This window comes from Phacochoerus africanus, chromosome 1 (genome assembly GCF_016906955.1).
Source record: "Phacochoerus africanus isolate WHEZ1 chromosome 1, ROS_Pafr_v1, whole genome shotgun sequence".
In the NCBI taxonomy this organism is placed as follows: Eukaryota; Metazoa; Chordata; class Mammalia; order Artiodactyla; family Suidae; genus Phacochoerus; species Phacochoerus africanus.
Genome location: NC_062544.1, coordinates 120,809,219 through 120,829,426, shown reverse-complemented (window position 1 = coordinate 120,829,426; position 20,208 = coordinate 120,809,219). Strand labels below are relative to the sequence as shown.

The 20,208-nt window shown below is 37.1% G+C and overlaps 1 protein-coding gene across 10 annotated transcripts in view; it reads left to right on the top strand.

Moving 5' to 3' along the window:
- The window catches only part of CFAP20DC (CFAP20 domain containing), a 269,749-nt gene that overhangs the window by 189,454 nt on the left and 60,087 nt on the right, over positions 1–20,208 (top strand). For all 10 annotated transcript variants that reach the window (XR_007134556.1, XM_047778337.1, XM_047778319.1 and 7 more), the window contains one exon: positions 15,174–15,377. Coding sequence is in view for 9 of the 10 variants with exons in the window: in XM_047778337.1 (XP_047634293.1) it covers positions 15,174–15,377 (204 nt within the window). In the remaining variant the exon portion in view is untranslated. The remainder of the gene's footprint in view (positions 1–15,173; positions 15,378–20,208) is intronic.

Sequence of the window (20,208 nt, the reverse complement as noted above, 5' to 3'; positions counted from 1 at the left end):
TTTAAAAATGATTACTTTACTGAGATTTAATTCACATAATATAGAAGTCAACTTTTTTAAAGAATATTTACAGAGTTGTGCAACCATTACTACTATCTAGTTTTATTTTTTTTATTTATTTATTTGTCTTTTGTCTTTTTAGGGCCACACCCACAGCATATGGCGTCTCCCAGGCTAGGGGTCTAATTGGAGCTATTGCTGCTGGCCTACACCAGAGCTACAGCAACACCAGATCTGAGCCACATCTGTGACCCACACCACAGCTCGCAGGAATGCCAGATCCTTAACCCACTGAGCAAGGCCAGGAATCAAACCCACAACCTCATGGTTCCTAGTTGGATTCGTTTCCACTGTACCACGATGAGAACTCCACTACTATCTAATTTTAGATTATTTTCATCACCCCAAAAGAGTGGTGCATCCTCATTAGTATAGTGGTGAGTATCCCCACCTGTCATCACCCCAAAAGAAATGTGACTCCGTATTCATCCCTCCCCACCCCACCTCAAACTCCTGGCAACCACTAATATATTTTTTGTCTCTGGATTTGCCTTTTCTGAACATTTCAAGCAGAAAGAATCATATAACATGTAGCCTTTTATGTTTAAATTCTTTCATTTAGCATATTGTTTTCAAGGACCATCCATTTTGTAGCATTTCATCCATTTTTATGCAGGAATAGTAATTCACTGTATAGGTATGCCATATTTGTTTATTCATTTATCTGTTGATAGATGGTTGTTTCCACTTTTTGGCTATTATGAATGATGGTGATATGAACATTCATGTGAAAGTTTTTCTATGTACATATGTTTTCAGTCCTCTTATGTATATACTTGGGAATTGCTAGGTCTTATGGAACTTTACTTTTAACTTATAATGAACTGCCAAACTGTTTTCTAAAAAGTCTGCAAGTCTGCACCGTTTTACATTCCCACTAGCAATAGGAGACAGGAAGGAGCAATTTTTCCACATCATAATCAATACTTCTTATTGTCTGTCTTTTTTACTTAAGTGTGAATGGTATCTCATTGTAGTTTTGGTGTGCATTTCTCTAATGACTAAAGATATTGAGCATCTTTTCACATGCTTATTATCCATTTGTATATCTCCTTTGGAGAAATGCCAATTCAAATCCTTTGCCTATTTTCTAATTGGGTTTTATATCTTTTTATTGCTCAGTTGTAAGAATTTGGATACAAGTTTTTTTGTCAGATATATGATATGCAAATATTTTCTCCCATTTTGTAAGTTGTCTTTTCATTTTCAATGGTGTCTTTTGAAACATAAAATATTTTTATTTGGATGAAGTTCAGTTTATTTTTTTTCTTCTTTGCTTCTGCTTTTGGAATTATATCTAAAAAATTACTTCCTAATCCAAAGTCACAAATATTTACTCCTGTTTTCTTCTAAGAGTTTTATAGTTTTCACTTTATATGATCCATTTTGAGGTCATTTTTGTGTATAGTGGAAAGTAGGTTTCAACTACACTTTTTTGAATGTGGATATTCATTTGGTTGAAAGACTATTCTTAACCTACTGAATTGTCTGACCACCATTTTAAAAAATCAATTAAACATATAAGTAAGGGTTTATTTCTAACCTCTGACTTCTATTTTATTTACTTATATGTCTATCCTTATGCAGTACCACACTGTCTTAATTACTTTAGTTTTGTAGTAGACTTAGAAATCAGGAAGTGTGAGGTTGCCAACTTTGTTCTTTCATATTCTATCTTCTACTGTGCTGGGTCCCTGGCATTTCCCTATGAATTTGTAGATCAGCCTGTCAGTTTCTACAAAAAGGCAGCTGGGGTTTTCATAGGGATGGCCTTGAATCTATAGATTAAAATGGGGAATATTTCTATCTTAATATTAAGCCTTCTAATCCATGGGATGTCTTTCATTTATTTATGTCTTTAGTTTCTTTCAGCAATGTTTTATAGTTTTCATTGTACAAGTCTTGCACTTCTTTTGTAAGTGTATTCCTATTTTATTCTTTTTGATGCTATTGTGAAAATGTAATTGTTTTCTTAATTTCATTTTTTATTTGTTCATTGCTAGTATGTAGAAGTGCAACTGATTTTGTATCTTGCAACCTTACTGAACATTTATTAGTTCTAATAATGTTTCTGTGAATTCCTTAGAATTTCCTATATAAAATATCATGTCATTGTAAATAGAAACAGTTCTTTCTTTCCAATCTGATTCTTTTTATTTCTCCTTCTTACCTAATTGCTTGCACAAATGGATTTAATTTGAATGAAAACCTTTTTTTCTTTTAGTGTATTTAAGATTTAATACTTAATAGTCTGGCCCCAGTATTGAATTATAACACAGGCATTTTGAGCTCAGATAAGCCAGAAAGATTCTACTGGTATAACTCATAAGAAATGTGCTTGATGCAAGAAGAACATTTTGAGAATTATCCTGGGACTAGAAGTACACCTAATATTAATATGAATAAAGGTGTGAAATCACCTTTGCTGGCTAGCTCTGTAGTCCATATGTGACATGTATGGGAATTTCTACCCCCTAGGCTGAAATTCCAAAATAAAAGGCTTCCAGGTGATGGGATATATTTATTCTGGTTCTACTTTTAAATAAATAAGAACTCTTTTGTTGAGAACTTATGATGTCAAGTATTCTTCCAGTTGCTAGAGATACACTGACCAAGACAGATGAAGCCTCTCTCCTCATTTGTTTGAAAGCAGTGCCAACAAATAAACAAGTGCATAAAATGATTAAAAACTATGATGAAGACTTGGGAAGGAAAAAACAGTATGATATAATAGAGTAGCAGGATTAGGCAGAATTGTGGTTACTTTGTATATTATCTGACTGAGTAGGTAACATCCGAGCTGAGATCTAAAGTTTAAGAAGAAGACAGCACTGCCAAGAACCAGTGGTGGGATAATGTTTTAGGCATCGGGAGCAGTAGGTACAAAACTCCTGAAATGGGCCTCTTTGAGGAATAAAGGAGGCCCATGTAGCTGGGACATATAGGCAAGGGGAAAGTAGAAGAGGATGAGATCAAAGAGGTAAACAGGCCCAGATCATGTACAGTCAGGTAGGACAGGTCCTGGAGGTTGGTAAGTCTTTGAAGGTTTTTAAACAAGGCAATGACATTTGTATTCAAAAAGTTTCTTTCCTCTGGCTGCATCCAGAATGGATCCAGCTGTGCAGGCATAAAAGCAGGGAAGGCAGTTGAGGCATTACTCTGTTAGTTCAGAGTGGAGATGAAGGAAGTAACCAGCTAATCTCTAGAATACTTGGGAGGTAGGACTGATAGGATATAAGAAAGAGGAAACAGGCAGAATCAAGGATGGTGCTTATGTTTAAGACTTGAGCAACCAGATAGTCATGTCATTTACTGGACTGTGGCAGACTGGACATATCTGAGCCATCAACTTAGGCATCAAGGTACTACAATCAGGAATTGTAAATGGACATCCCATTGAAAATCTGTGCTCTCACAAACTGCCAATGCAAAGTGACTTCATGACAAAAGAAAATTAAAAACGCTTACAAAAGGAGGTGCAAGAAGATTATTTTCCTAATCCCTTGATATGGAAGAGTATTTATTAGTAACTTTTCAGAAATGCTTATTGAAATTGATTTACTGTTTGGTAAACTTCTTTCTTGGAATGTTTTATTCATATCTTAATAAAGTACTCTATTATTAAGTTAAAATATTTTTAATTAAGAAAGAAGTACAGCCCTCTGGGTAATATTGCAACCATATAGATAGCTGGTAATTAAACTTTTCCATGTGTATTACTGCATTCCAGTAATTTTCAATGAATCATTTTAAACCTGCAAATGGCATTATGTGCATATTTAAACAAACAAGACACGTAACATTCTTGGTGGTTCCAGAAAAATTTAGATCCTCTTAAAGAATTGTTATTTTCATAAGAAGGACAAAATATCCTAACAATTACAAATTCAGGTATTCTCTCTAGAAAAAAAAGATGTGACTTTTTATAGGAAGAAAATTGTAAAATGAATCATATATAACTTCTGAGTTTAATTCTCACATTTCCATTTTTGAAAATCAAAACTGAATTATGGAAGGACATCTTTAAAGATATTTTAGACAAAAAAAAACAAAAACAAAACCAGGAGTTCCCATCATGGCTCAGTGGTTAACGAACTTGACTAGCATCCATGAGGATGCAGGTTCAATCCCTGGCCTCGCTCAGTGGATTGAGGATCCAGCATTCCCAAGAGCTGTGGTGTAGATTGCTGACACGGCTCAGGTCCTGTGTTGCTGTGGCCCTGATGTAGGCTGGCAGCTACAGCTCTAATCTGACCTCAAGCCTGGGAACCTCCATATGCCGTGAGTGTGACCCAAAAAAAAAAAAATCAAACAAAAGATATTTTAGGCCATGGTATAATATGAGCAAATTTTTAATTATCAAACCATTTTCTTTGGATAATAAAAAAAAGATTAGTTTCATTATCTCCCTGATAAACTTGAACCCAGTATTGGAGTAGCAAATATCTATCATCATATATATTTTTTGCATTATAAACCTTTACTATTCAACAAATTTAGAGGAACAACAGACTTAGAGGAAAATCAATTTGTAAATTATTTGAGAGTTCTAAAGGCATTATTCCATTACATAAATTTCTGTTTTCTAGGGTATATAATACTCTTTGTTCAAAGGGAAGCCATCTGTCTCTAAATTTGCCACTCAAGTATGCCGTTTGCAGCTGATTTTTCTAACAATATTGCATTGTTTGAAGAATTCATAAATGTCTTTCTGACCCCTGACTTGCTTTATCTGCAACAATATTCCATTGTTGCAAAACACCTGTCTCGAGGTCCCATTGCCTCTTGTGTTATACATATGTCCATCACCCAGGCCCAGTTGTGCAGGTTTACATAGGGGTGACTCTTCCTCTTTTGGCAGCTTCCACCACAGGTGCCCACTGGCCTCATGATGCCCTGAGCCTTCCCCTTTGCCACCTTGCCTTTCCTAAACAGAGTTCTATGTCATGTCTCGCCACATTATCATTCTTCAAAACTAGAAGTCAAGAACAGTGGACACCATGGTGCATAGCACCAACTCAAATCAGACAGACCTGGATTTGAGTTGTGGCTTTGTCCCTCTTTGCTTATATGACCTTGGGCACATTTCTTAGCCTCTCCGAGCCTCAGTTACATCATAAATAAACTTGAAGTAGTTCCCTTTATGGCTCGGCAGTTAACAAACCCAACTAGGATCCATGAGGATGCAGGTTCAATTCCTGGCCTTGCTCAGTGGGATAAGGATCCAATGTTGCCGTGAGCTGTGGTATATGTAGCAGACACAGCTCGGATCCCTCATTGCTGTGGCTGTGGCATAGGCTGGTGGCTACAGCTCCAATTCGACCCCTAGGCTGGGAACCTCCATATGCCACGGGTACAGCCCTAAAAAACAAACAAACAAAACAAACTTGGAGAAAATTATAATAACTTATTCTGTAGTGTTGTCATGAGTATTGAATGAGATACTACATGTGAAACAGCCCATAATCCAATAGTGCATTTTCTTGTACCTATTTCTAAGTAGTTAGAAACGTAAACCGGTATGCCTAGCATTCTAAAGCAAACCTTTAAAATTCTAGAAACTAATAACTGAGGTTGTTCAATATATGCTTCTTGTCCTGTGCTTATAGTTGGATCAAGTGTTCACATAAGAGTAAATTAATGGGTCACTTCTGCCAGGTAACATATTGGTATTTTTCAAGGATGCACTGAAGAGAGAAAAATATTTAGAAGTGGGATGTAGTATCTCTTCAGTTATACCCCAGAGACCAGACCACCCTCCATGCCCCTGTTCCCAGAGCTAAATTAGGTATGTAGGTACGTAGCTTCACAATTGATGGAGCAAACTGAAAGTTGACTAGCAGTATTTAATAAACCAAAATGTAAACCTTAGGAAGAATGTTTCATTTATTAAATTGTATATTTCTGCCAATTAATAGTCGTTGAAAAAGAGTCTGATATTGGATGTTTTATTGAAACTGCACTCTGAAAAAACAAGGTCATTATCTCAATCTTACCTGTCAATGTACTGCTGGGGATATTGCTGAAACTACAGAATTTGGTGATTAAGTAACATTTGTGTGACCAGTAAAAGTATTTGAATTAGACATAAAAATTTTCCCAGGTGTAACTTTTTCCTAGCCCTCTGCCTTCTTTTTGAGTATTTTTCATTCTGCACTCCTGCTGACGCTATAGGGATTATTTCTTTCACTTTCTTTGTATCTAGTGTCTAATTTAGTTCACCAAGGCAAAATGGTCTAGAGTATATTTTTTATGTAAAAATAATTCATTTTGAATTATGATTTAAAATTTAGGTGATGAGAGTTCCCGTAGTGGTGCAGCAGAAGTGAATCTGACTAGGAACCATGAGGTTGGAGGTTCAATCCCTGGCCTCACTCAGTGGGTTAAAGATCCGGCGTTGCCGTGAGCTGTAGTGTAGATCACAGATGTGGCTCAGAACTTATGTTGATGTGGCTGTGATATAGGCTGGCAGTGGTAGCTCCAATTCAACCCCTAGCCTGTGGCCCTAAAAATCAAAACAAATAAATAAAAATAAAAATAAATTTAGGTGATGTTATGGAATTGCAAAAACTATTAGGACATTTTGATATCTCCGTATCTGAGTAGCTAGTTATGTGAACAGTGTGCCAGTTACTTAATGAAGAGGAACAATTTCAAATTCTCAAAAGTTTCATAAATTGTAGCTAGGAAGACGACAAAAATTAAGAGACTATCAGAAGTATGAGTCAATGAAAAATACATTGTTATTTAATCAACACACTGACATTTCATTGTCAGTTCGCCAATATTCTAATACTAAAATTAGCATCCTACTAGTCTAATGTTTATAGGAGAAATCTGTCTTTTTTTATGTCTTGGTTTTCCTCATTTTAAAGATGAGCAAGTCAGACTTGTCATTTTCCTATTTTATGTAGGAGGCACTAGGCTATTTTTTAAACACATTGGGATGAGATTTTTTTTTTTTTTTTTGGTCTTTTGTCTTTTAAGGGCCGCACCTGTGGCATATGGTGGTTCCCAGGCTAGGGGTCAAATCAGAGCCATAGCTGCCAACCTACAGCACAGCCACAGCAATGCCAGACCCGAGCCACATCTGCGACCTATACCACTGCCCACAGCAACACCAGATCCTTAGCCCACTGAGCAAGGCCAGGGATCAAACCTGCGTCCTCACGGATGCTAGTCGGATTTGTTTCCGCTGAGCCACAATGGTAACTCTTGAGATCTGGTCTTTGATTAAGAACCTCATTTCTAACTTTAAGGATTTGGGCTACTTGCCATGCCCCAGGGCCCTTTACAGGGTGCCCCACACTATCTCCAGACTCTATCGTTACCCCTCTGAAGAGGCCTTACTGATTTTACATACACGGAAAGCGAGAGGTTTAGTTTGTTCATATATAAGTGACAAGGCAGAGTGTCAAACCCAGGATGTTTGGCCAGAAAAGCCTGTGCATCTGCTACCACATTGGACCATCACCCCCAATTAAAGACCACTGAAAAAATTCTGTGATCACTTGGCAACTTAACTTCTATTGCCACTTGAAGCTTTGCAGTATTTTAATGTGCAGAAACATATACAGATGTTAATATATATCATTACCATATTACAAGATTTATATTCTAAAACAGTTCAAACTTACTTAAAGCTGTCTTCCCACTCCAGAAACATCATTTGGCTAACTTTTGCTCTTTTCATTTCTATGAGCAGCCTCGGTAACATCCTGGTTCCTTAAATAATACTTTAAACTACAACAACTGCTATGCTTGTCCCATGTGCAAGGCTACAGTCACCTTGTAGACGGCATATTCTTGAGTATAATATAAAACCTGTTCAGTTTGATTTTACTAGATTCCGTCTAATGTATATTTATTGTTAGACTCAGAAAGTACCCTGAACTCAGAAGATAGATACTGAAAAATTACAAAGAGTTTATCAACTCATTTTAAGGTTAATAAGAATTTAGCTATGCTTGTCAGAGAATTCTTTATGAAAATTAGCAAGCTGACTACCAAGGCAAAATGTATGGAAATATATTTCTTTTTAGGTCATTGATTAAAAGGATATTCCACACAAATATAGCACGTGAATATAAAGAATTTTTCTTTAAATCCTTTCATACTGAAAAAAAGAAGAGAAGGAGCCACATATATGAAACAGAAAGTTGTCTCTTTGCAAGGAATGTTGCTACTATTGGAATTAATTACCCAGGAATTTTCCACTTGAGATGGTTTGAGAGATTAGCATGCCTGGATAACAAAGTATGGATTGAGTCAGAGGTTTTAAAGTGTCTCCAGGTCTCATGCTGAAATATTTGTTACAGACATTTCAGAGGCAGCACTGAGTCTGGGTAAGCCTAGGTCCACATGAACACCATTGATATAAAACACAATCCAGATTTTGACCAGTTGGTTCTTTCAAATAGACTGCCTCCTGATTTATGCTGTGCAGATTGGTGTAGCATCCTTTAACTTTAGCAAAGCTTTTTGAGTTGTACTGTGGCTTAATCTTTAAGTTTGGATTTATCTTTTTGCATGGTGAAGACACATGCTGAAAGCTACCCATTTATTGTGAGTGAGTTATGTACTCAAGTATATGTCGCTTACATTTCATGTTTGTGGCTTCTGTCTTCTCTTCCTTCCTATTGTTAATGGGCCTTTAATCCCCAGTGAATCAGAGCAAACTCTTGTGTGGGATAAGTGGGATGCAGGAATTTAAAACAAGTCTTCAAGGAGTGCTAGTTGGAGAAGAGATGCCCTAGAACACTAATTTTCCATCAGCTCTTAGCATTAATAATGTCAATGTACAAATTAAAACACTGGAAATAGCAATAGGGAGATTAATCTTCAAATTAAAATGCCAATTAAAGTTTAAAATTAGTTTTGGAAAATGGAGTTCTACTTTTCTTGCTGATATGTTGAAGTTCAAAAAAACTTCTGAAACTTTCTAATTACAGCTTCAAAACTCTTAATAATAAATACAGACTTAAAACTCCAGTGATATTGACTCCCAACTACATTTACAAATTGCTTTTTCTTCCCCCTACTAAGACCATCTAGAGTAAGGTGCCAGTGATTAATGACTAATCACTTTCTAGGAAAAGTCTTTTTGAGGCTTAGATTTCTTTGCTGTTGTTTAGTCATAGAAAAGCATGCCTATTATAAACATACACTTTGATGAATTTTCATAAACTGAACAAGCTCATGTGACCATTATCTAAATCAAGAAAGAAAACAGTGCCAACACCCCACTGTGCTCTCTCCCTGTCATTATCCCTTTCTGTAACTGTGCCCTCACAACCTCCCCTAGCCCTCAAGCCTAATTTTACCATGTATACTCTCTTGTGCCTGGGTTCTCTCACTTAGCATTGCATTTGTGAGCTTCAGTATATCACTAGTGCCAGTGCTGTATAGTGTCCTGTTGTGTGACTCACAGCATTTATTTATCTGTTCTGCTGTTGATGGAAATTTGGGTAGTCTCCATTGGAGAGCTTCTAAAAGTATACCTTTTAGTAGAATGCTAGATTTTTTTCCTGTGCATATCTCTTTTTTATTTTTAAGATTTTTTTCTATTATAGTTGATTTACAGTGTTCTGTCCATTTCTGCTGTACAGCAAAGTGACCCAGTCATACATATATATGTACATTCTCTTTCTCACATTATCCTCCACCATGTTCCATCACAAGTGACTAGATATAGTTCCCTGTGCTATACAGCAGGATCTCATTGCTTATCCCCTGATTCCTAGATTTTTAATAAGATAAATCACAAGAAAGTGGAAGCTATTTGGTCTTCTAAGGTTTAGATTAATTCTAGATATTTCCATCCTTGTTGCTTTGGAATAGTATTACTGATTCCACCTCTAAAACTATAAGTATAATGCTTTCTATGAATATAAGCTCCATACTTCTAACTTGCCCTGTGTTTTCCTGCCTGATGCTTAGAATATGCTTACATATCACCCTTCCTATCCTTCAAGGCCCAACTTAAAGACCATCTCCTCCATTAGGCCTTGACTCATCCTTCAGGAAGCAACCTCTCTCTTTTCTGAAATGCCAGACTATTTTGTATATCTCCCTCTCCACACATTACCTTTCTCTTATAACAGCCACCCTCTCTTTTGCAGTAGCACCTTTCAAGTCTTGGTGTAACTTAAAAGAATACCAAGAGTCAAGGATTGTTAGACGTTTTATTAAGAGTTTTTTCCAACATGATGTCCCCTTATGCCATAGGTGTTAGGCACTGTCACAATGCAAATGTGATTTAGAAAGAGAGTCTCTCTGGACTTCCCATGTGGCTCACAACAGAAAGAGAGTCTCAGATTTTATAGGCTCCAGAAAGAGAATAATAACCCAATTTTCTCTCAGTTCTGTTACTCTCCCATTCGTATAAAATAGAATGAGGTTCATCTGATCTTCTGAACCCATGGCCATGTCTCATTTTGGCTCTACATCCCCATTGTAAACTCAGCCTTGTGTCCATCCACCACAGTTCAGTAGAATTGAACTGAGGCTCACAAAATTCTATAGACAGATGTTTGATCAATTAAGCTATTCTGTCTTAAAATCTCAAGAAGACAAATTAAGCGAAGGGCATCAAGTTGAAAGATGCCCTTTTTTGTTTATTGTGTTTTATCATTTTGTTGGAGGTATCATTTTCCCTTTTAATCATTATCAGAGCACTGCGTGATTATTAATACTGCACCTCTATGTTACTTTAAAGTTCTTAATTGCCCTACTAGATTGTAAGGCCTCTGAAAGCAGGGTCCACATCTTACTTACCTTTGTAACCTCACTGTCTTAGTCTCCCAAAATTGCCTGAAAGAAAGATCAATGTAAATGAATGGCTTGAATGGCTATAAAGGGAAAACTTGCCTGGAAATCTGAGCACAGCTGAATTATATAGCTTTGAACCCATTATCTTGCTTCTAAAACAAATCTGATTGATACTCTCTCTCCTCTTTCCTACAAGGATATTTTGAGACAAAATTGGGCTATACATAACAGTTTGAGCCTTTCAGAGATAGAATTACATAAGGCTCTTTGCCTCTCAGAAATTGCATAATTTAGTTAGATGACATCTTGTACAGGTGTCTACTTTAATGTGAAGACTTTATTGCAAGCCTTCTTTTTAAAAAAATAATAAATGATTTAGCCTTTCTGGTGATTTTGAAATGGTTTAAGAGATCAAGAATGTATCAAGAGACTAAGTTAATTACCTCTCTCTGCCACCAGTGGCTCTATTCATGACCCTGAAGAAAGTCACTTCTTTCTCTCTGCTCATTTTTGGCTGCCCCTTCCAGGGTGTTGTCAGAATACATTTTACTGTTGTAACAAAGAAAATCATGGAAATACGGTGTTCTAAGCAAACTTAGCACCACCAGTTCCTTGCACATGATAAGGTCTCAGTAAGTATTTGTGGAATAAGGAGCTAATTAATTCATTTCCACCACTACAGATTACTATAATATTCCAGGCAAGTATTTATTTCCCCAGCTTCTGTTCCAATATCTCCAGAGGTGGAGAGAGGTCACTCTCTTTGAAGTCAGTCATTCCATTCTTCAACAAATATAGTTACTATCATATGCCACCTTAGGCTTCTGTGAGGCTTTTTCTAATTATACTGGGCAGTTACATCTTAGTCATAGCTCTGTTGTAGTATTGATGATGGTACATTATAATACCCTGATTATTAATACCTGTTACGTCTCCCTCTCTAGACTCTAAGCACCAGAAGGACAGAGGTGTGTCTCATTTTCTTTATACTCCCAGCTCCTAGCATGGTACAGCATGGATAAAAGACTGAATGAAAAGGGCCAGAGAAAATGAGAGGAAAGAATAGTAATAACAGGGAAAGTATGTATTGATTGCCAACCCAGAGTTCTCCTAAGAGGGACATACTCATCCAAAAAGAGACATATCAGAAACAGTCGGATGGGCTTCACATTATTTCCATTTATTTTTTTTAAGCTCAATTGTTTTAATTTACATTTTTTGTGTATATATGTTTTATCCTATATATACTATTTTAATATAGCTGTACATGTGTTTAATTTATAAATAAACATATATTGGAAGGTATACACTTTCTGATAAAGGGACAAATCGTAAGTCAGTATAGCTGTTTGTCTGGTATGATACTAAGCATTTGATATATATTATTTAATTTAGTCCACTGAAAAAAATCCCCTAAGTTGTATAATATGGTTCCATCTTACAGATGAATAAACTGAGGCACAGAGAAGTTAGATAATTTGCCCAGTCACATACAGCTGGAAAGTGGTGAAACCGGGGCCCAAGCTTAGATCTATGTGACTTAAGCACTGCTCCATTCTGCCATTTTTATGTCTTATCACTTGAGGTTGTACCTCAGGCAAAGTATAGGCTTGTGGATTAAATAAATGAATGGGTGAATTAACCATACATATGAAAGCTTTATTCTTAAGAAAAATTGTGGAAATAAAAATAAAATTTCCTTTTTCATTGTAAAAGCAGATTATTGGCAACACAAGCCAAATAACACACCTACTTTACACGTTAGAATGTTTAGTTCCATTTCTTGACAGAAAAACTGAAGTAAAGGACAGCAAGTCACAGGTCACTGTTGAGCAAAGTCAAGTGGCTTGTCTCATTTTCACATGTGATTACTAAACTACTTTTTTTAAACTGAGGTATAACTCATACACCATAAACTTCAGGAGTTTTTAGTATATTCGCAGGATTCTTTAACCACTACTGCGGCCTAATTTCAGAACATTTCCATCACCCCAGAACGAAACCCAATACCATTTAGAGGTCTCTCTGCATTCCCTCTATCCCCAGTCCCTGGGCAATCGCCTGTCTCCCTTCTGTGTCTATATCCTTGCTTTTGCTGTATATTTCATATATACAGAAATGAATATTATACAACTGGTGACCTCTTGTCCCTGGCTTCTTTCACATAGCTTAATGTTTTCATGGTTCATTCATGTTACAGTATCTATCAGTACTTCATTACTCTTTGTGGCTAATAATATTCCATTGTTTGGATAAGCAAAAATCCATTCATCAGTCAATGGACATTGGTTATTTCCCACTTTTTGGCTATTATGAATAATGCTTCTCTGAACATTTGTGTGTTAAGTTTCTGTATGCACATATATTTTCAATTCTCTTGGATATATCCCTACAAGTGGGTTGCTGGGCCACATGGCCTGTGCTTAACATTTTGAAGAACTGTCCAATTGTTTTCCAAAGTGGCTGCGCCGTTCTATATTCTCACCAGCAATGTACGAGGATTCCAATTTCATCACATCCTCATCAGTACTTGTTACTTTCTGTCTTTTGTCTTATGATGATCCTAGTGGGTGTGAATGGTATCTCAACGGCGCATTGATTTACTTTCTCTTGACAGTGATGTTGAGCATCTTGTGTTTATTGCTCCCCTGTTTCTTTTAAATTTAAATTATTTTTATTTTTCTCTTTTTGTAAGTGTTCTTAATTGGAATATAAACTTTGTTCTTATATCTCTTTTGTCACAAGAACTCTCCAGGCATATTAAATACTCATGAAATCTCCTATTAGAAATTGCATGACTTCTTAGGGTCCAAGCTGCTGGAGCCATGAGCTATTAGAATTTAAGTGAGTTTCCACTGACAACTTTCCAGGAAATCTCCACATCACATTATTAGATCACAAGCTTTCATAACCCCCAAATTATGATGAGGGTAATGCTTTATTAAAAAGCTTTTAATGTCATAGAAACACCATGAATTTTTTTCAAAAAGTGTGTTTTCTTAACTTTTTACGTCCCTATGAGGCAGAAAAGAAGAGACGGCAATAGCTATCTCAAAGGGTCTTGCAGGAAAATAAGTATAGTGGTTTGAATATCTTAAAAATTCTAATATGTCATGGAAAAAACTCTCTGAGCATAACCAGTGTTTCCAGATATATAGAAATATTTAAAGGTTTTTTTACTTTATATACCAATCATGAATGTAAATCACACTGCTCATTCATATGTGATGCTAACATTTTAGCAATATTGAAATTAATTTTAGTTACCAAACTTGGTTTAGGCTAGAGAAAAAGGAATGGTTTTGAAAATTCCATATGTCGGGATGGAAATCCTGTGAAATTGGATTGTTATGATCATTATATAACTACAGATGTGATAAATTCATTTGAGTAATAAAATAAAAATAAAACAAAAAAAAAGAAAATTCCATATGTCAATGTCTTCTCTATATGCTGAAATAATATTTATATTAACCTCTGAAGATTTTTGGCAGTAGTCTTGATAGATTACTTATATAGTGAAATCCATGTAAGTGTTTATGGTAGCTGTGAGGTCTTTCTGGTTTTCACACCTTACATGTCCCCATATTAAGTTCATGTTTTATTTGATGCCTTTTGTCAGCATCAGTCATTCCCAGTCTTACTGTAAGTTGACTGTGTTTGGTGATAATGTTCACAATGATGAAACTCAGCAGTTCTCTTGTAAACTGGACTTTTTATAGAAAGTGATTTTTCTTTTTTAAAAAACTGCTTTGAATTTTTGTTTATTTAGTCAATCCTCAAATACTGGTTGGGCACCAGATGTAGAAAATACAATGGACGTAAGACAGTCATAGTCCTTGCCTTTGTAGCACTCATAGACTACCTGTGGACTCCAAAACCAGTTACATAACTGTAACTGTGATAATGCTAAAAATGAACACTTTTAAGATTCTATGAGAGCGCATAATGTGGAAGAACTGACCCAGTTTTGGGTTGTCAGAAAAAGCTTTTCTGAGGAAGTGACACATACTTTGGGCTCTAAAGGACACCTAAGAATTAACACATGGGGCATAGAGGACTAGCATGTGCACAGGCACTAAGGCAAACGTGAGTTTGATGCTTTTTGAGGACCTGAATGAAGGACTGTGTGGCTGACACGTCAGGAGAGAAGACAAGGTGTGGCAGCAGGGGAGACATCATATAAAGGCATATTCAGGATGGGGTTCTCTGTCAGTGGGGCCTCTGTCCATAGGGACCCAATTGAAGGGGTTAAGACTATGGAGCACCACTTATTGGTAGCCCATAAAATTAAGAAAGGGCAAGTAACACTTTACTTTGTCACTGTCTTCTCTCTTGGTCAGGAATATGACTGGAGAAACTATCAACCCAACCCAATGAGTGAATCCGAGTTGCAGATGCTGGCAAGCCTACGGCGGCAACAGAATGAAGAACTGGAGGACACTGGGGCTTCCCATGGCCTGAGTGCATCCCAGGTTGACAACTGTAATGTCAGCATAAGTACCAGCAGTGACGACACAACCACCTGGAACTCCTGCCTGCCACCCGTGAGTCCAGGGTTTTGTGTCTTTGTTTACTTCCTTAAACAAGGAGCACGCGTTTATCTCTAACAAAGCCCAGCCTTACCTGGGAAAACTAGGGCCAAATGAAAGCTAATCTGAAGTTAGTGTTTTAAGTCTAGGGGTACTGTCTTGCCTCAGATTGTTTTATTTACCTTCAGATACTCTATATTAATTGTGTGGTGACGTATAAAACCATACAGTGAAAGAAAAAGAATGATTTCACTATAGACTATGAGTATTTCATTGCATCCCCAACTCCTAGCACAAGCCTTGGCACATAGAAGGGGCTCAATACTTGTTAAATAAGTATGTGTTAAATGAATGAACAAAAAGTAAGAGACTACCAAGATGTGAAACATTACTTGAATATGACAACAGAAAAGGTGATGATGACTCCTTCCTGTGTGTAAGGCACTGCAGGTGGCTTCAGCAGCTTATATTTTCTTGTCTATTTATACAGTTACAGCACTTGTAAATATGACCCATCATTTTCTCTCTTAGCCAATAGAGAGCCAATGACCTAGAACAGGTCAAAGTCTTCCTGTTTTTCACATGAAGAAACTAAATCCTGGGCCGAGGCTTCCATGTCTGGTCCGTGGTAGAGCCCAGTGTTTTGACTCAGTCCATTCTCCAGTATGATCCTCAAGAATCTTATGGTTTAATTGGAACAGACACAGCATAAACATCAACAGATTGGTCCTATACAACACAGAGAATGTCATGAGGCAGAATAATAAAATCATTACTATACTAGTAATTAGATCTACCATTTCTTTAAGTACCTAGAGACATTTTAAAATCCCCATAGACTCAAGGAACATTTACTTACAAGGCTACATTCAACATTAGATCAAATATATTAAAATGCAGTTTCATCCAACAGTAAATGTAACTTTCAAATACACAGCTTTTGAAAGGAAAGACCAAATTGTGCAACTTGGGTTCATACTTATGTAACATTACATAAAGTTTGAGTTTAAGTGGTTTAGTTAACAGTCAGTATGTTATATTTTAAATATATAAGTAGATATTTATTAATTTTGCAGTTTTCTTTTTCTACTTTAAAGCCAGTTGTTTTTCCAAGTCTTTAGCATCTCTGTAGATCTCAGAAATCTCAGAGGCCCTGGCACTCGGCCATGTGTTTCTAACTTACTCCTTACTGCTCCCCTATGTGGTAAGCACTATTGAGTTCCCATTTCCAGATGAGAAAATTGAGTCTCTTGAGTGAAGTGATTCAGAACTAGGTTGGCATGACCCTTGTGTCTGAGCCTCTAACCACGAGATATGTGACTTAATTGTCAAGGAAGTGCCACCAGGATCTAGCAGAAGTTGAGATTTCTACTCTGGAGAGAACTTACAAATCTTCGTAGAGGAGGAATTCAGATTGGTTCTAAGGGATGTGGGGAGAAAATGGTGTTAATTTTTCCTCAGTGTTCTTTATTCCCACCTTGCCCATCCTCCAGGTTTCTCTTGCCTTACTTGACTGTGTTTTCATTAAACTGGATGATCAAGCATGCATAATACCTCAAGCAACCTTAGTGCCAAAGAGTATTACCCACAGAAAAAATACCCCTATGTGCTGGTTATTCAGAGTATCCTTGTAGCCAGAGCTATGAGCATAAGAATAAGTTGCAGATTTTTGCCAATTCAATTTATAATGGAATCGAAATATTGCCCTTATGAAATATTCCTTAGCAGTCATTTAAACCAAAAGTAAGAAAGAGAACATTAGCCTCCTAAACAAGCTCATTCTATCGTGAAGTAGCTCAGAGACCCAATATCACAAAGGGCAAGCTGGGAAATGATTATTTATGGACTGAAAAGGCTGAACTCTTGGTTGCCCTGGATACCGTGTCCTCATCACTGTCCTGTCCTGGCAAGGGCTGAAGTCCTTATGCATGACAACGGCTTCGCTCTAAAAGTATGCAGCCAAAAATAACCATTGGTAATAAACTTAATAACCTCTCTATTTGACCAAATGAGAAATTGAAAACAGTCTATTTTTTAGACAGAGAAAATAATTGAAAAGCCTAACTTTGGTATTCATAAGATATGCTTATTATTGCATCAAATTCAGTCTGTTTCAATATTGGAACTATCACCAAATGGAAAATTGCATTCCTTAATGAACTCTGCATCTTTTTCCTCATATAGAGTTTAAATAGAGCAATTTACAAGAACCACTATGGTTTTTCTGAGAGCTCATGACTGTCTCTTTAGAATTTGTACAAGGACAGTGAAAAAGAAGAAATGAAAGAAGATATAACTTTATCACAGTGATATACTGTTTTTCTTGTATCTCAGTGGTGGCACAGTCCTCCTCCCACTGATGCTCACCACATTGCCGCCACTCCTTCATTTCCCATACCCATTTGGTCTCCAAATCCTAAGAATCCTCTTTCTTTTTTACCTCATAACCCTCTCTATCTAATACCTTAGCTTGGAACTTTATTTTTTATCCAAATTCCTTCAGCAGTTTCCAAATACCAGGGGAACTGGGAATTCTCAGTCCAGGCACCATAGCCAGATGGTTAGGAGCATTGGCTCTGAAGTCAAATCGCCAAGGTTCTGATCCAGGCTGTGCCCTTGTAAAGCACTTGGCACTGTATCTGTAATAAACATTTACTAAATTAAGGTTAGTTTTCATTATTATCATCATTATTATTCATACTCACGATCTTTCTAAAGCCCTGATGTGGTCTTATCTCTTCCCTGCATAAAGTCCTTTCATAACTCCCCATTGCCTCTTTAGTTTGACATGTAGGACTTCTTATGATCTTGTTATCAAACTCAGGTCCAGCTGCTCCCCACTCAAAAGCCAATACTCTAGAGACAAATGTTAGAAAGGAAAGGTTGCTTTATTCAGGAGACCAGCAGCTAGGGAAGAAGGCAGACTCATGTCCAAAGGCCAACTCCCTGCTGCTGATCAGGGAGCAAGAGCTTTTATAGGTGGTGGCGAGAGGCCACATGCAGAACAGCACCCGTCAGCTCTAACAATCATCTTAAAATTGGTCATGCAGTGATCTGATCAGCGTCATCTTGATTGCTCTAAGTACAGTTAATCCTCACTTCTAGGCTTAGTTCCCAGTTCTTAGAATGGTGGCAGCTTAGGTCATGGCTATAATCTGGTCATCACATAGCTAGCATCTTCCACCTGGTGGGAAATATCTACAAAACAGCTCAAAGGCTATGGCTCAAAATATTATCTATACCCTTTGAGGAGAAACTAAAGGTGCCTGACTTTGTTTGTCGACTGACCAAAACTGTTATTATTCTGTCCCATTTGACTGTTTTTTCTTTTGTTTTTTGCATCTCTTCACTTCTGTGGTTAAATTTACTCTTCGACTAGACTTTTTCTGAAGACAAAAGGCAGGTGAAAGACATGGGAAGGGGAAAATCTTTCCTGGGAAGGCCCCAGGGGGTCCTGCTCTATTTCAGTCTGAGACCTCCCTCCCTCTCCAGGCTCATACTGCTCCACACCTTTCACTCCATGCTTTAATCCCTTTTGTAATTCCCTAAAGGGACTCTGCACATATCTTTGTACCTTGTACTTGATCATCCCTTAAGATTTAGTTCTAAAGCCTTTAACCCTTCTCATTAAAAGACATACCTTCCTTCCTGCCAATAGAGCCCGGAATATCAACATCATAACTCTCACCACAACCCAGCTTATCTGTCCCCTATTAATTTATTTCACAGGTTTTTTGTTTTTGTTTTTGTTTTTGTTTGTTTGTTTGTTTTGGGTTTTTTTTTTTTTTTTGAGTGGTACAATATGCTGGGGATACAAATAAGACTTTACCAGCCTTGACATGTTTACCACATCGGAGGTAGACAGCTCACTGTAAGTCAGGTTAGTGAGTGATAGTAGAATGAAGGGAACACACAAGAGGGAGCAGTTAATTCTACCTGTCGTTTTCAGAGATACTTTCACAGAGAAGGCTACAGTTAAGCCAGAGTTCAAAAATGAGTGCAATCTCATTTTGTAGAAAGAAGAGGAACAGAACTCTAAGTTCTGAAATGAAGGAGAGTTAATTCTCTACTTTAACAAGTTAACCTCCTCTTCGTGTCTTTGTTTCTCCATCACCTTGAACAGGAGTTGAAATGAATTTTTGCTTCTCTCATAATCAGTACCCACCCCCACCCAACAACACTGCTCCATACTCTAGCTACACTGTGCAGCTTTCCCATCACTGTCATGCTTTTTGTCCAAATCATGTCACTGATACCATTGGCCATACCCTTTCCTCTTGCTAGAGACCTTCCATCCCTCTTCTCTCCTTGTTTTCCAAGGCCCAACGTAAATGTAACTTCATCACGAAACCCTCCCTTCTGCACAGAACTGTTTTCTTCCTTCTGTGGTTCCCATTATCTTCAGACTCAGTGCATTTACCACATCAGGTAACCGTTGCCACCAGTATCCTCCAGGCCTGGTTGTGAGCTCTTTAAAGACAGGCCTATGCTGAGCACAGAGCCTGGCATGAGGTCACCCTCCATCACTGCTGGTTTTTAGTCACTGGTTGAATAAATCAATCAGTAATATTAAAAGAGTCCTTTTTCCTCTAAAATAAGGTCATTTTATCAAAATTCTAAAATAAACATAAGCTGTGCTTTGCTTAAATAAATTCTTAATGATACAGGTAATATTTTACATTCAAGATTTGATAAATGGATTTTAAATATACACACAAAGGGAAAGTCTCCCTCTGGTCAGGGCTTGATGATCAACAGTTATAAGGAGACTTAGGCAGGTCACATTTAGTTTAGCATCCTTACCTAATGACTTAACATACATTGCAGTCAAACCAGGAAGCCTACA